Source organism: Urocampus carinirostris, chromosome 1 (assembly GCF_059441175.1).
Source record: "Urocampus carinirostris isolate Australia breed hairy pipefish chromosome 1, RoL_Ucar_1.0, whole genome shotgun sequence".
NCBI lineage: Eukaryota > Metazoa > Chordata > Actinopteri > Syngnathiformes > Syngnathidae > Urocampus > Urocampus carinirostris.
The window spans coordinates 1,188,792-1,206,468 of NC_142349.1; the positions used below are offsets into that span (position 1 = coordinate 1,188,792).

The window sequence follows — 17,677 nt, forward strand, 5'->3', positions numbered from 1 at the left end:
TTTACAAGGTATTGCTTGTTGAGTGGTTATTGGTTTTAAGTGCATCATAAAAATAATGTAATATAAATAGTGCAATGACATTTGCAGCAATATTGGGCACAAACAAGATAATAGGAAATATACACACACGCACACGTTTTTTTCAACATAGGTAAGATATTTTTCTTAGTTTTGTCTGCTTGTTTAGTGCAGTAATAGCTCTGGGGATAAAAATATCTCTAAGCCAGTAATACCCCTTTTCCACTGCACGGTTATGGCCTTTCTCGTCTTGGTTTTCCATTATGAAAGAGGAACCGGTTCTTACTGTTAATTTTTATCAATCAATTTTTAAAACTTCATATTTAATATCAGAACATTTATCAAGTATCTCTTTGGTTGACAAAAATGCAATTAACAGATAAGGGCTTTTTGTATGAAATTAAAAAAATGGGCATCAACATAAATACCGAACTGCTAATTGTTACCAACAAAGTACTTCATATTTAATATCATAAGAATTAAAGGCTGTCTATTTTTGGTAAAATAAATGCAACTGACAGCTGCGGGCGTTACGCATGAAATTAAAAAAACAGCTTTTAATGCAAGTATAGTTCTTTAGGAACTATTAATCTTTAGCATCAAAGCGCTTCATATTTACAATCAGAAAAATGTAGTAAGTATTTATGTAGGGTAAAATAAATGCAGTAAACAACTTAGGGCGTTGTGCATGAATGAAAAAAAAAATACCAGCTTATAAATACAGACATACTGTAATTAGCAACAGAGCTGCTGAGTTTCAATTGTCCTTTTGAGCACATAATCATATAGTGTACATGTGAGCTGAGAATGTTGAACAAAAATCCCATTTTGTATTATGCCTTACCGGAAAACTCCTAGGCCTGGCCAGCTAAGATCTTGTATGTAGCTGATGTAAGGTGAGCATTGGCTAATCTCCTCTACGAAATCCCGCCTGTACAAAATTGTGGAGGCCATTAGAAGCAAAAGCTCTGATAATGCCTTGACCAACTTGTCAATATCCTCAGGTTGAGTCCCCAATTCTGCACAAGGGGTAAAAAATAAAAACATAATTTGAATGGTTAATTGATTTCTGCTGACATACAACTAGTAATTGATTGAATATTTGCTAAATGGTAAGCTGTGAAGGGAACGCATAGAGCTTTAAGTCACAGAAGAACTTCAAAAGCACTTTATAATGTATTCCACACATACCCATTCAAAAACACTCTCACACCAAGACATTCTTTAAATTACAGAGGGACCTCGGTGATCGCGGTTAATGGGGACCAAAACCACCCGCTATAAGTGAAAATCCGCGAAGTAGCGGTGCATGCTTAAAAAAAAAATTATTTTATTTTGTAATTATTATTCTTTAGGCCCGCGAAGCTCTGAATCCGCGAACGTCGAAGCACGAAGTAGCGAGGTCCCACTGTAAACAGTTTTAATACCCAAGATGAAATAATTCAGTATTTGAATTTTTGAAAAATGTTTTATTCTTCTTTCGTGGGATTTTTTTAAAATTTTACCTGCAGCTGTCAGGAGTGGGCTAAACCGAACACAAGTGCCTTCATCTTCAAGTTCTACAATATCGACTCCACAGGTCGGAACTTTCTGGGTAAGCTGCTTTCCAAGCTAAAATTCAAACAACAACAAAATCACAAATTCACATCCAGTATGATAAAAATAAGTGGTGAGCAAACTTTGGCCCGCGGTCCAAATGTGGTCCACATATGGGCAGGCTTTTTCATGGAGCCTGCCAAACGAAGTGGTCAAAATACATTGACAGTATATGTAAGTAACTAAGGTACTGTTAAATTATTATTTTTTTTGTGCCAACTTTGTCCCCATTGTCCCTTTGTGTTTCTACAACAAACATACTACTACAGAAATACTACAAATTAAGTGCTTAAATCAGGGAGTTATTTTGCTTTCATTCTGAAAAAAATAACACCATAGGATAAATTCAAACATACTACTACAGTAATACTATAATACAAAAATATTAAAACAGTAAAATTACAAGATTACTGAAATAATAAAGAAATACTACAGAAAGATTATTATGGAAATATTTCAAAAATAATTCTACAAAAATACCACTACAGCAAAAGACAAAAATACTACTACAAAATTATTAGGACAGAAATAGTAAAAAGAAAAATCCTACTACAGTAGTACTAGATTACAAAATCCTATTACAGAAATACACCAGATATCAAACTAAACTAATACTACTGCAGAAATACTACAAATATACTGAAAAATATATCTACATTAATAGGACAAAGCTAGATATCAAGTTTAGTGCTTAAAACAGGCACCTAGAATAATATGTCCTTTAATTGTAAGAATTTCAAACCAATTTGATGAAACTAATCTATTTATATACAAGTATAAAGAAATAATGGGTGAATGTCAGCATGTATATTTATTCATGGATGTGAACATTTGATAGGTCTCCAGGATCAGCCCCTTGGCCAATTTTTTTTAACTCTATGTGGCCCGCCACTCCAAATATTTGATATAAATAGAAGAGCAACAGGAGGGGAAAAAAATAATAATAAAATGAAATACTCATTATGCAATTCATAAAAACTATTTGTTGTGAATGTGTGGATGCTGAAATGCGTGGGTACTTTTGTATTGGCACCCCAATAAAAAATGTGATGAAATGTAAACAACCTAAAATCACTAGAAATGTTAAACCGATTACATTGACAAAATATAATTTGTTTATTTGGTCAGGATAAAATGTTTAAAAGATCAGTGTGTAAACAGAATTTAGATTCTTAATACGGACCCAAATCGGCATACTATTATTTATCAATTAAAAAAAATAATGAAATCACATACCCATCTATTGAATGCATCAAGTATCTCCTTGTCCCCAGTACAGGAAGCCTCACCTGAACCACTGCTGGATGCTAACAAACGAGAGTGAGGTATATTGGTTGACTGTACATCATTCTTCATACTTGACAAAGTTTGAGAAGTGTCACAAATACTTTATTTTAATGACCCTTTGGATTTGAAGTTCCGTTGCCTTCTCTGGCAGAATTAGAGCTACGACTGACGGCAAGAAGCATTTGAGAGCATTGCAGTTGAGTTTAAACAAATACCAATAACCACAACTGAAGAATATAAAAACCAGTTTTAACCATGGTAATTAATTCCTGTGTAGCACAGATCGTGTGGACTAAAACAGGCATACAGGACGATTTGTTTGGATATGTGAATATGTCAGGAGAAAGACTGTATGGCCTTGTAGCTAGCATTGCTAATGCTATCCTCGGTTTCTCTAAATAGCAACCTTTGTGCCTTCAGACTAGCTCAGCCACCTCGTCTAAAAGCTGCACAATTTTCATTTTACTAGTCATTGCTAATAGTGTTGAAAAGCTGTTTCTGCTGTTGTTGTCTTCGGTTTACTGGCCTCGTCCACTGTTTACAACAAGTTGCGTCCATACAAAGGGTCAATAAGAAAACATTTTTGCGTTGAGAAGGAAATTCATCATCTGTTTAGAACCAACAAAAAAGCTTGAAACGTCAGTATTCATACCACACTGCTTCACTACACCTATCATCACCATACAGGGCCGCCTAGACATTTACGTCGCTGGATACAGGAAGGAAGACTAGGAAGTGGAAGCTTTCTCGATGTGTGAACAAAGATCTGATAAAGATCACTCCTGCCATCTGATGGTAAGGTTATCATACTGAAATCTTTCACAGAGGCTTGATACTTATTGCTGAGCGAAACCCTCGACAACAAACTTTTTATTTTAAACAAACCGCCCCAAAACATATATATATTTTTACGTATTGGCACTCAGGGACAAAGTTTCGGACAACACATCTTAACATTTTGTTGTTTGAGATTTCAATTTTTTTATATGATCTTTTGTGACATAGTACTAACATTTTGTGGATTTATTTAGTCGGTTTCACTATACAGAACGTTATTTAATCACACTTTTTAGTGGAAGTAGTGTTAGCAAAAATATTGACTACATATATATATTGATGGATTTGCAAATTATTTGAATGCAACACCATTGCCCCCACCCTGCCTTTTCAATGGCCCCACCCCGCGCACTCCAGCGCCATCTAACGTGTGCGCTTATGAAATCTCGTGTGGCTTTTGACTTCAAAATACTGCGTTTAAAAACAAACCGGGGAAAACCTCTATGGTTTTTACCCGCATGCGTGTAATTCTTGTCAAATTTGCAAGGGAATCAATTTTGTAATTTCGAGCCCTGATTTATATACGCTTTATAGATTTTCTTGTGCGCTGAGGTCTGGGCAGCATGCAATTGCACAAGTGTGCTGCTTAGAGGGAATATTAGTTTTATTGCAGTTACAAGATGGCCTTGAACAATATCAGTAATTGTCAGAACTGGTTTAGAAAGGATTGTTCTAGAATGGGGATTTCCCATTAGCTCGCTTGGTTTATTTTTGTCCTAACATGTCCTTATAGTATAAAAGTGATTCTCTGCCATTTTGGTCTTGGCATTTCTGATTCAACTGCCATTGTTTTGTACCTCACTTGTGCCCAGAAGATTCTGTTATAAAAAACCTCCACAGAACTGCTCAGTTCTAGCACTTGTTTTACCAGTCTCAAAAAAAAAGGTGTAAAGAATGGAGAAGAATAAGACATTTCACTTCAATGCTAACAAAGATTCATTTATTAATTTCTCTGCATTTTGGAAAGCCACCTTTCAAAAATAACTCCAGTGATGACAGTAAAAGCTCATTGTACTTTTTAAGTTTAAATTTAAGTCCCTTAATGGCTGTACAAAAATACACTGTCAGCATTTTACCTTCACAATGTTTAAACAAAAGAGGCTTAACAGCATTTGTAAAAATTCTACTTGTACTTCCTTTTCAAACCGATATTTCTCCTTTAATTGCAAATTAATGCTTGATCCAATTTTCAGTTATCATTCTTTGTGACCAATAGGTGATAGCCACTTTAAAAAAAAAAAAAAACATGCCTGGTATTTTACATACCCTGAACAGAAAATATGCTGTTTTATAGGGTTTGATTGGAAATGTTCTGCATTCTCAACTGTGTTTTTGGATACTAAATTGCGAGATACCATACCAGCACTATTTTCGGGAGAAAACTTGAGCAGCACAACAGGAGAGTTAAGTTCATCCTCTGCCTGTTAAACAAAAATATCAACATTAAAGGATGAGATGGAATCAGACACTGCTTGATTTGTATATGAACACAGTAGATACATGTTTTGCATAAGAGCAGAAAACTAAGAACGTGGCAACGTCTTCTTTGAAGAAATAACACTAGGCAATGACAATTTCAATCACATCGATTGTCAACCTTTACAGACAACTTTGGAACTGTGCAACCAAGATACGCACAAGCCTATTAGGAGTGCTTAAGTGCAATTTATCTTCAGTATTACAAAACGATTTCTGCAACATTGTTGTTTTCAGGGCCCTCTTATTTTTACATAGAAGTAAAGGATTGAAACTGGCATCATGTTTTGGGTTGTGGGATTCATAAGGGCATTGAATAAGTAATATATTTAAAATAATAAATAATTGATGAATAAATAAATAAATAAATGATTACATATTTTTAAAAGTAATTAATAATTGAATATGTCTGTATGATATTATCAGAGGACAAAAAATATTTTTACACATTGAATCAGATGGTAAAAACCTTTTGTATTTGAAAGTATAATGTGCATGAATAATGTCATCCAAGTTTATAAAATATAGATTATTACTCTTTCAAAGTTTTGTGACCACACGCTAGAGCCAAGACAATCCAGAGGAATTAATTTCCTTCAAAATTCACCTCAACAGTACATACAGTCTGATGTTCTCTCTCAAGGATTTTAAATAAGCATGAAAGCCTGCACAAGGAAAATATCACTGAATTTTAGTGGAGTGGACAGCAATGGAGGGGGAGGAGTGATGTTGGAACTTTGTGACGTTTTTGGAACACATCGAGATAACAATAAGCAAAAATGTCTAGACACACAAACACCAAACTCCATATGCAAACAAAACCCTAATGGAGACTTAGAACAACGTCAAACGAGTACCATATTGGATGCATGTATATATGGCCAGCTTTTCCCATAGGGTAGATAAGCCTTTGCACCACCTGCCAGAGAAAGCAATGCTGCAATGTGTTGATTTTGTTGTCAACTGAAAAAAAAAAAAATCCAAAGGACAAATCCTCCATGCAGTGTTTTTCAACCAGTGTGCCGGGGCACAATAACGTGCCAGGAGACTTGTCTACTGTGCCACAAGAATTTCCCCAATATTATCTATGTACAAATTGTTGCTTACCTTCAGTGATCAACCAAGAAAACCATTCATTCACATTAGTAGGTGGCAGCAGATTACGTTTTTATTTCTAATTTTATATACTCCTGGTAATTATCTGCTCATGAGGTAGTACAATATATTTAATAACGTATTTTGTTTGTTGAAGCCGTTTAAGATTGCAGTGCAAAAAATAAAATAATCAATTATAATCTTAATATAGTCTTGCACACAAGTTGGTTTTAATTATCAATTAAATTCAGATTCAGATCTACTTTATTGTCATTCTAGTACACGTGTATACAGAACGAAATGTCGATACATCTGACCCGCACAGTTTCCTTGAATGTACAGATATAATAAAATGTTGTATTGAGTTGTAGTATTGAGTGCCAATAATATACTAAATAATTATGGCTATGTATAGTATTTTACAGTAGCGCAAATAGTGCAAGAGGAGTAGCCAACCAGATGTGCAAAATGGGCAGTCAGGTAAACCAGTCAGGTAAACAGAATGAATGAAAGTTGTTCCACTGACAGAGTTTTATAGTAAAGAAAGAAAACATATAATAAAACAGTTTGAAAAAGAAATGTTAAAATCAAATATTACAGCAAAAATATGCGAAAATGATTTACCCATACTACCTCCTGAGCCACCGTCCCCACAAATGAAAAGGAAAATGTTATACTGTCAATTCAGACAACATAATCCTTTTGGCTTTAAAAAAATATATATACATCAGGTGTCTCGAATTAATTTGAAAATACTTTTGTTGGACGGTGTGCCAAGATTTTTCAATTAAAAAGGTGCGTCTTTGTTCCAAAAGGTTGGAAAACACAGATTTAAATGTTTTCCATCCCACAAAAACCTGATTCAAAATTTTTGCATAGAACTAAGTAATAATCATGTTGATGAAATTCATCAGTGCTTGAAGAGGGGAAGCTCTAAAACATGCAGAGATGCGAGTCTTGAAGTCAAAATTCTGGCAAATGCCTGCCTTACTTAGATACAAAGATGGACATCACTAAATATTTTGCAACTTAACCCAGAAAAAAAACGAAATGTTGATTGTTGGTCCAGCTCATGATTTGTTCTCTAACACTGCCCTGAACCTTGACAAATGTAATATCACCAATAGTGACTCAGCCAAAAATTTAGGTGTTATATTTCATCCGAATCAGTCGTTTGTTACCTGTGAAAAATATCATATTTAGAATAGCTTTCTTCAACCTCCGTAATATTGCAAATATCGCGAAGGTTTGCCCGCTGCTGACTCAACCTGATGCGGAAATTGTAACTCATGCGTTTATCACTTCTCGGCTTGATTACTGCAATGCATTGCTTCCTGGTCTCCCAATGTCTAACATTTGAAGTTTGCAGCTGGTTCAAAATGAGACAGCAAGACCTTTGACTGAGACAAATACATTTGAGCAGATTACTCCTATATTAGCTAACTTGTACTGGCACCCAGTCCGTTTAAGATGTGACTTTAAGGTTCTCTTAATATCATACAAATGTTTGCATGGACTTGCGCCCTCTTATGTCTCCAATGTGGTTTCCCCCTATGTTCCCGCAAGGAGCCTCCGCTTGGAAAATGCAGGACTACTTGTGACTACAAGAGCCAAGAAGAAGTCTGCAGGCTTGAGAGCGTTCTCAATCTGGACCCCGGTGCTGTGAAATTCTCCGCTTCTGAAGATCTGCAATCTCAGTGGAATTTTTAAAATCTAGACTTAAGACCCACTTCTATTCAATAGCTTATGATTGATGCCCATTTCATACTTTTCTTTTCATAGAGAAGGACGGTTTGAGATAAGTCAGAAGACCAGCATCTGGACCTGAAGCATGTCAACGCCTGCATCGATCAGCCGGCGGAGATGGGAAGCTGCTGTCAAGGACTTTTTGGACTATTTTACAGGCTTGAGGCATCGTTGCTGTCTTGCACTCTCTGGACAAATTTCAACATATTACCTGTAGTTTTCTTTTCTTGATGTTTACCATGTTCTGTGTACTGTTACCCAATGCTAAATCTATTGCACCCTAGTCATCCTGGAAGGGGGATTACCACTTGTGAGGGCCCTTCTCAAGGCTTCTTATTTTCCTGATGCTGAGGCTTAGAGTTTTTCCTTGCCCGCATTTTGGGGATGGGATACTTGTAACCTGTGCAGTCCTTTGAGACACCGTGTGATTAAGGGATATACAAAAAAATGTGACTTGACTTGTTTTATGGTACTAAATTACCCAAAATATTATATCATTCAATGTTATGAAAATCAATGCATTACCAACCGATGTTTTGATGGAGCTCTCAGATTTGAGATACTGCAACAATTGATGACTCTGGTGGTGGGACATAAAAATGATACAATTGCTCATCAATGTCACAGGATAAATATACAATTTGCATTTTACTTAGTGAACAAGTGCACGGAAATATTTATGTACTGCTCACCAGCATGGTCGCATGCCTTATCTTTTGGATGATTCCACTGTTACCAAGATGTTGCAGTGACAACCAAAGAGGTAATGCCCGTAGCTTCTGAACAGGCTGGCTTGAGGTCAAACCTGCAGCAAGAGACTGGGACAAAATAAAAACTGTCAAGAGAGAGAGACATTTAAAAATGCATCCATCGTTGTACCTTTTATATAATGCTACTTCATCTCTGTTAGATATACAGTAGAGTATTTTCTTTCGGGATGTGATTGAAAACCGGTGCCCAGTGTAAAACTACTCACCATCGTAATTTTTTTATTGCCTCTGCATTGTGGAAACTCCCATTACTGGAGTGTCAAGTCACAAAAAGGGTCCATCACTCAATTTTTGGGTGACATTTTACATGAACTTGTACATACTAAATTACCTAAATGCTCAGATGTTTATGTACCGCACACAGACACATTTATATATTATTTCAAAAGCCTAAATGTAAAATATTTATGCATTATTTGCCTAACACAATGATGAAATTTAAAATGTCTCCAATTTTTCAGATTTGGAAAGAGCCCTGTTAATAAGGACAACAATGGCCGACCTCATGCTCAAACACACCCATTCCCCATGAAAACACACTCCCCCACACACATTTTAGTTAATAAGTAAACCACAACGATTTACAGTGGCTTGAACTTGTATAATATATAACTATAATATATGAACTTATATAATTTTGCACGCCCACTTTTTCATTTTAAAAACGTTCAAAATATCCAATAAAGTGTGTTCCACTTCAAGGTTTTGTCCCACTTATTTTTGATGCTTCACAAGAAATTACAGTTTTATATCTTTATGTTTAAAGTCTGAAATTTGGCAAAAGGTCACAAAGTTCAAGGGGGCCAAATAGTTTCGCAAGCCACTGTATATGCAGGGTTTTCACACATTCTTCATGGCCAAATTCAAGTACTGTACTCTTTTAAGATTTTTAAAGCCAACTTTCCAATTTCTCCAGTACCATTAAAAGAAGAAATTCGTTGTGAATAATTTATTTCACTGATCCATTCATGCATATATGTGTGGATCAGAACAATACACGTGGAAAAATGTTTGAGACAAACCTGTCCCCATATAGGCGTTGGGGTAAAAAATGACACACTATGTAGCTTACATTTTCGGTTGTAGGACGATATTCCCAATACAATTTAACACTAGAAAACGCTACCTTAATTTTTGCATGGCTCCTAATGTCCACAATTGATACCTTATTCTTGCACTAATAGTCAATTCAAGTCATGTTTATTTGTACTGGACTGTCTCAGAAAATTAGAATATTGTGATAAAGTTCTTTATTTTCTGTAATGCAATTAAAAAAACAAAAATGTCATACATTCTGGATTCATTACACATCAACTGAACTATTTCAAGCCTTTTATTATTTTAATATTGCTGAATTTGGCTTACAGCTTAAGAAAACTCAAAAATCCCATCTCAAAATATTAGAATATCATGAAAAAGTATACAAGTAGGCTATTCAACTAATCACCTGAATCATCTAATTAACTCGAAACACCTTGCAAGGGTTTCCTGAGCCTTAAAATCACTCAATCACTGCTGATCTGACTGCTGTCCAGAGGACCATTATTGATACCCTCCATCAGGAGGGTAAGACACAAAAAGAAATTTCTCAAAGAGCAGGCTGTTCACAGAGTGCAGTTTCAAAGCATATCCACAAAAAGTCTGTTGGAAGGGAAAAATGTGGCCGGAAACGCTGCACAACCAAGAGAGATGACCGCAGCCTTAACAAAATTGTGAAGAAGAGCCGCTTCCAGAATTTGAGGGAGCTTCAAAGACAGTGGGCTGAAGCTGGAGTCCAGGTATCAAAAGCCACAGTTCACAGACGTGTCCGGGAAATGGGCTACAATAGCCGTATTCCCATGGTCAAGCCACTTCTGAACTCAAGACAACGGAAGAAGCGTCTGACTTGGGCTATGGAGAAGAAGCACTGGACAGTTGCAGAGTGGTCCAAAGTCCTCTTTTCAGACGAAAGCAAGTTTCGCATTTCATTTGGAAGTCAAGGCGCCAGAGTCTGGAGAAAGGCTGGAGAGGAGCAAAATCCAAGTTGCTTGAAATCCAGTGTGAAGTTCCCACAGTCAGCAATGGTTTGGGGAGCCATGTCAGCTGCTGGTGTTGGTCCACTGTGTTTCATCAAGTCCAGAGTAAATGCACCTGTGTACCAAGAGATTTTAGAGCACTACATGCTTCCATCTGCTGAAAAGCTCTATGGAGATGAGTATTTCGTTTTCCAGCATGATCTGGCACCTGCCCACAGTGCCAAAACCACCAGTAACTGGTGCACTGACCATGGCATCACTGTCCTTGATTGGCCTGCTAATTCCCCTGACCTGAACCCCATCGAGAATTTGTGGGGTATAGTTAAGAAGAAGATGAAAGACACCAGACCTACAAATGCAAATGAGCTGAAGGCCGCTATCGAAGCCTCCTGGGCATCAATAACACCTCAGCAATGCCACAAGTCAAGTTTCAAGTCAAGTTTATTTATATAGCCACAGGCTGATTGCCTCCATGCCACGCCGGATTGATGCAGTAATCCGTGCAAAAGGATTCCCAACCAAGTACTGAGTGCATCAATGGACATTTTCAAATGTTTGATTTAGTTTTGCTGTTATAAAATTATTTTTTTTACTTGGTCTGAGGAAGTATTCTAATATTTTGAGATAGGATTTTTGAGTTTTTTTCAGCTGTAAGCCAAAATCAGCAATATTCAAATAATAAAAGGCTTGAAATAGTTCAGTTGATGTGTAATGAATCCAGAATGTATGACATTTTTGTTTTTTTAATTGCATTACAGAAAATAAAGAACTTTATCACAATATTCTAATTTCCTGAGACAGTCCAGTATAGCGATAAATCACAAAAAGTCTCAAAGACCAAGAAATATAAATTACAGGAATAATAATTTTTCGTTAAGTTTGTAGCAAAACATTTCAGAGAAGTGCTTTAAAATCCTTACATTTATTTCTTTTTACAATTATGGTATTGGTACTTGTTTTTACATGAATGACTACTCATACATAGCGAAGCGTAGAGGGCTGGGAAAAAGTGTGATATTAAAAATCCCCAATTAAGACTTTACCTCAAGTTCTCATAATCAATACAAATTTAAATACAATTATTAAAATAAAAAATAAAAAAGAATAAATCACCCCCCCTAACAATCGACGTTGATGAATACTCAGCATTAGGCGGAAAAAAATTGTATCAAACATCCGATCAATACTTTTTACTAATACCACTTTAGGTGTAGCATGCGCCCGTCCTTTTGGGCGTGACTGTAGGGGGCGATAACACTTCATAGGATGATTCACGAGGTAAGAAGAAATTGCATGGCAAAGCGAAGTCAACAGAGAGCAGTGTCAGCATCATTTTTAAGCAGACTAGTTGAGAAACCTAGTACTAATTTCAAGCATTTACTAGCACTTCACAGAAAAATTCAAGCACTTTTCAATCCTTGAAAACCCAAACATTAAAATTTACCTATTTTCAAGGATTAAAAGCACCCGTACAAACCCTGTATATAGATAAAATTATGAAAATAGTCTACCAGTGCTGGGTCTTTATCTCTGTAAAGAGTGACACCAGTAACAGCGGGCAGCCCTAGCCATGGCCCTGGGGTGAGCGTCATACTGTCACTTTTCGTGGCTGCCTGGATGGGAAATGATAAGCACAAAACAATCCCAAGCATATGTAAAAATGACTGATATGTATTATTGGGATTCCTACTTATCGCAAATTTTAGAACATTTGTTTTCCCATACCAAAACGGCAGATGTGGCATCATCAAGCACCAGTGTTGCTAGGCTGACTCTGATGACACAGCAGATAAAAACTTAAGAATGGGACATGATCATCTCATAACATCAAAACAATACAGTAGTGAAATGAACATTATTATTAGTCCAATGATGAAGATCCTTAAGTGTACTAATCAACACTCTTACCTCATCATTATTAAAATGAAAGTTATGATAACAGATTAAATGTCCTACCCCTCCACATGGAGCCACATTCTGTACTGATCACACAGATCCCGAAGGGACCCCAACTTATCAGTGTGGCCTGCCACAGACGTACCTGAAATACATGTTTTGACCCCCCACCAAATATTTTCCAATCACTTTATGTGGTACACATACTATGCAAAAAAGCTTTTTCTACCTGCGTTGGCGATTAGTAGCAACGGTAACTTCCCATTTTCCATGTCTTCTTTTATTAGTTTATCCAGTAGTGTAACGTCCTTGTGTAACAAATAAATGATATCAAATGCATAAATAAATAAAAAAAGAACATGTTTTCACCAAATTCATTAGGCTTATGTGTGCGCTTACCATTTGCTGTTGTGTTTCAAAGAGGGCGTTGCATGGGACTGTGCATAAACTGGAGAGAGGCAGGGCAAGCTAATGACACAGAGACTGACATTATAGTGAGCCATGAGTACAAACTCTTGCACTATTTCTGCATTTTTCAACAGTGAAAGCAAACAAGCTCATAATGTCAAAATACAACTCCCAGCCAATAAAAAAAGTACACGATAAGTACCGAATTTAGCGCACTATAATGGTGCACCAGATTATTAGGCACTGAGGGCTCACGGATTGAATCAACTACTGGAGGGTAAGCATTGCAAAATAAATGTAAAAGTGCAGTACAGAGACCCCTCGCAACTTGGCGCTTCAGTTATCGCTGGTTTTCTCATGCGCAAATTTTGAATTGAAATTATTTTGTCTTTATTGTTATTGATAAAAGTATTGTGTTCAGCAGAAAGCAGGGACTGATTATGGAAGGGGCTGTTTGGGTGGGTGTGCCTGTTTATGTGCACAGCTGATATATAGTGTCAATCAAACAGCAAGCGGGTGCTGCCTCTGTAAACAAAGTGGGAAGCATAGCAACCTCTAGCTTTTAGCGGCTCGTTACATTGAAAAAAAAACCATCAAATTAATTAGACACTAAGGAACAACACAAGAGTGCAAAAAAATGCCAGCTATGTGGATTGTTATCAGGTCCAAGAATCGACTGAGATGGCGGCGGAAAGGAAAGCAATAGCCAGGATGCAGGTTCTGCCTAATGCTAGGGGCTAGGCTAACAAGTCTGCTAAGCCACCACTGCGGACCATGTATCTTTTCAACGCCAGGAACATAAGCCATGAAACAAACTAGAGCAATAAAGTGGGAAACTGCTACACTCCGGACGGTTTTATTTTAATCATCGCAGAGATGTGTCTCAAATTGAGGACACCTGATGCTAGCGCACAGCTAGCCAGCCGCTCTCTTAATTGCTTTCTTACCCTGGAAGGAGAAGTCCTCCAATTTCATTTTTCTATTTTGTAATTTTTGTATGAAGACAATAGAACCAATTATTAAACTGCAATTATGTGTTCTGTTTTTGTAGAGCTATAATTTCTGTTAGTTAAGCCAATCAGAGGTGTTTTACGCATGTGTTTTGAATAAACGGGATGTGGGTGATTCCTCTCTGAAGCCCATCTTGGAAGCAGATCAGGGGACAGCTCAGGTAGGATATGCCTCTGTTGAAAGGGCTACCCAACTTAATCTTGACTCAGAGTGTGTTTCTTTCTTTACCTGAAAGAGTTTAAGTTTTAAAGCAATCTCACGTTTTAACCTTGACAATAATATCAGGAATTAAACCAGACAGTGGTACAGCCACCTCACAGTCTTTGTGAAGCGCCCGAGATTCTTAGACAATCTGAACTGAATTTGGAGAAAAGCATTGTGGGAAGTAATTTGGTCGTTCTGAGCCGAATGAAGAGAACAGGATTGTGGAAAGTACCGTATTTTCCGCACTATAAGGCGCACTTAAAAGTCTTAATTTTTTTCAAAAGCTGACCATGCGCCTTATATATATGGCTCAATATTAACTCGCAAGGTCTCGCAACTTACGCAACAGCCGCCGACTCGAATTTCCCCCGAACGTGGAGTAGTCTGCGGTGTATGCTGGGATTTATATACCGGCGTTTCATTGGCTAACCAATGTGTCAATCATCATTTGAATCGATCGCTATTGGCTAAAGTTATTCGGAGCCTCGGATAGGCTAGAGGGCCGAAACAAACCCTGCAATTGGCCGAAAAAGATGTGTCAATCATCAGTTAAATCGATCGTTATTGGCTGAAGTTATTCGGACCCTCGAATAGGCTAGAGGGCCAAAACAAACCCTGCAATTGGCCGAAAAAGATGACTGAATAGCAAGCTTGCTAAAGTACGCCATAAAGAAACATGTTTCATTAGTCTGTATTTGTAAATATTTTACTCTCCTGGATTTACTACACTCACGGTTGTAAGAAGACAATTGTTGCGTATCATTATTGAACGTGAGAACTTAGGTGAGCTATGCGGCTTTATATTTTCCCGGTATCTTGTTTTAGAACGATCTTGATATTGCTGAAATGAGTTGAGTGAATTAAACTCAATTCCAAGTGTTTATTGTCATATGCACAGTAAAGTTGCGAGCAAAAAAGAAAATAGAAACTAAGGAATGGTTGGCATTTCTTGAATCCCAAGACTTTAACCTTCCGAATGATATTTGAAATGATGCATTTGAGGGACATCGTACAGACACCGCATCCGCACGTGTCTACGACACGTATTTGCTTCTTTGCAAGCTTTGGGAATGTTAAGGGAGTAATCAGTTTGACTGAATCATCTGACTGTTTTGTCGACGTTCCCATTGTAGCGCCTTATAACCCGGTGCGCCTTATCTATGGAAGATATAAGACCAAAAACTTTTTTGGGGGGTGCGCCCTATAACCCGGTGCGCCTTTTAGTGCGGAAAATACGGTAATTTGGTCATTCGGACATATAAACGCATAGCCACACATAATTAAAAGGTTCGTCACTTACAATGCTTAGTTTGAGCTGAGAAAAAAAAATCAACATTCTCTCTAACATACTCGCAACATTGTCAACTGCTTCACAGATGTACTCAGCGATAACATTTATTGACTGATCTATAATTGCACAGATGTGGTCCATTTTTGTCCGCATAAAAGGTGCAGCAGATTTTAAGGATCATGTTCAAATGTCATGCCAATTTTGTGTTTTTTGGGTGCACCTTAATTTCCGGATTTTTTCTTTTTTTTTTTTCATCTACCTGGTTGCACAGATACTCTCCCAGTCCAGGTCTGCATGCTGCACTTTGGTAGATGACTGGGTGCTTTGAGCTGAGGACAGCATAGCCCTCTGTGGCGTAATCGTCATAGCAAATATTGATGACCAGTCGACAGATTTTGACCAAGCCATCTCTGTCATCTTCATGAAAGTAAGCTGAACCGTCCTCATATCTAACATAGGAACAAATGGTTGCATTTGAAAATACAAATATACAGTTATAATAAAGATACAAAGAAGGTTTTTAAGACAAATGACAGAAGACAATGTTGTGACGCTACTTTAATACATATGTTTAACAGTAATCCCTGGCTGTATCGCAGTTACTTAGCGTCTTTTTAAATCATGCATTGTATTCTGCAGCAGACAACACACAGAAAATGCTATCACGGGGAGTTTGTTAGGTGGGCGTGACTGTGATAGGCTGGTGTATGCTGTCAGTTGATCATCTAAGTGGGCACACAAGTCAATATCTTCACCCAAAACAAACAGCAAAGCACGACGACAGCTAGTATCTTAGTGAGTCATTGCATTGAAAAGAAATTCATCAATTAATTCAGACTACGAGGAAAGTCAGAAGGGCGCAAAGAATTGCTGATCACCACCAGGTGCTCTGTGAATTGTTATCAGGTCCGGGAAGAGATTGAGGCGGTGCCGGGACATTAAGCAAAAACATTGCTGCAGCAGTAGACTGGACCTGCGGCGCTGCAACAACTTTCATTAGCCACCTCTGCCGGGCCTGTATCTCACCAACACCTGATCGATGACCCATTAAACAGGTGACCTGGAGCTAAAATTTGTGTGAAACTGCTACACTAATGATGGTTGATGATAATTGGTTATTTTGATCATCTCACTTGAGCTGCAACTAACGATTTGTTGAATAATCGATCAATTGGTCAATTATGCTTTTGAATCAGATTTTATCAAAACACATTTTAAATGTTGTCTTTATCATGCTAACATGCTTAGTGGCACATAAATAGTGAACGACGGATAAATGAGGTAATTAGTTGTCAATGCTTTGAAATTTATTTAAATAAATTTAGCTCAACCCAAGGATCCCCTTGATGCTAGTGTGCAGCTAGCCGGCTTCTCTCTACATTGCTTTCTTACAATGAAAAGAAAAGCCCTCCAGCTTTGTTGTATTTTTTTGTATAATAACAATAAAGACCATTCATTCATTTTCAACTTAAATTATTTGTCCTGTGTTTTTACTTGTATATCTATAGTTGTTATTTAATGTTACTGATCTCAAATAAATGTTTCCGCTACGGGTTTTGACTATCGCAGGATTTTTTTCGGGAATGCAACCCATGTGAAAATCGGGTGATTAATGTAATCAATTATTAATGACTTGACTGAGTACGCTCAGCTCCCACGTGAAAGATCTCTGAAGTAAGTTTTGGGAAAACTACCTGAATAGTCGGCAGAGCCATAGTCTGGTGTCGGATATGATCCGAGTTGTCAGGTTCCGCAGTCGCTCTTTGTCCAGTACGGAGATGTAGGCGGCCAGGCTGTGACCCAGGAGTGCCATGTGACCCTGCTCACCCACATTCTGCAACCTACTAAACTCACAGATAAATTACTTTGAAATGCATTGAAAAAGGATAAATCATCCATCCACCCATCTATTTATTGTCTGCACCACTTATCCTCAGTAGGGTCCCAGGGGTGCTGGAGCCAATCCCAGCTATCTTCGGGCAGTGTGCAGGGGACACCTTGAACTGGTTACCAGCCAGTTGCTGGGC

General features: G+C 37.5%; 1 protein-coding gene across 6 annotated transcripts in view; it reads right to left on the bottom strand.

The window, feature by feature from the left end:
* pdxdc1 (pyridoxal-dependent decarboxylase domain containing 1) overlaps window positions 1-17,677 on the bottom strand; it is a 54,793-nt gene that overhangs the window by 24,933 nt on the left and 12,183 nt on the right. For all 6 annotated transcript variants that reach the window (XR_015850107.1, XR_015850110.1, XR_015850117.1 and 3 more), the window contains exons 5-17: window positions 17,345-17,494; window positions 15,910-16,099; window positions 13,136-13,204; window positions 12,966-13,044; window positions 12,797-12,881; window positions 12,566-12,614; window positions 12,352-12,453; window positions 8,748-8,873; window positions 8,585-8,635; window positions 5,099-5,159; window positions 2,851-2,921; window positions 1,524-1,629; window positions 863-1,037 (exon numbers count right to left, since the gene is read on the bottom strand). Coding sequence is in view for 3 of the 6 variants with exons in the window: in XM_088332622.1 (XP_088188748.1) it covers window positions 863-1,037; window positions 1,524-1,629; window positions 2,851-2,921; window positions 5,099-5,159; window positions 8,585-8,635; window positions 8,748-8,873; window positions 12,352-12,453; window positions 12,566-12,614; window positions 12,797-12,881; window positions 12,966-13,044; window positions 13,136-13,204; window positions 15,910-16,099; window positions 17,345-17,494 (1,314 nt within the window). In the remaining 3 variants the exon portion in view is untranslated. The remainder of the gene's footprint in view (window positions 1-862; window positions 1,038-1,523; window positions 1,630-2,850; window positions 2,922-5,098; window positions 5,160-8,584; window positions 8,636-8,747; window positions 8,874-12,351; window positions 12,454-12,565; window positions 12,615-12,796; window positions 12,882-12,965; window positions 13,045-13,135; window positions 13,205-15,909; window positions 16,100-17,344; window positions 17,495-17,677) is intronic.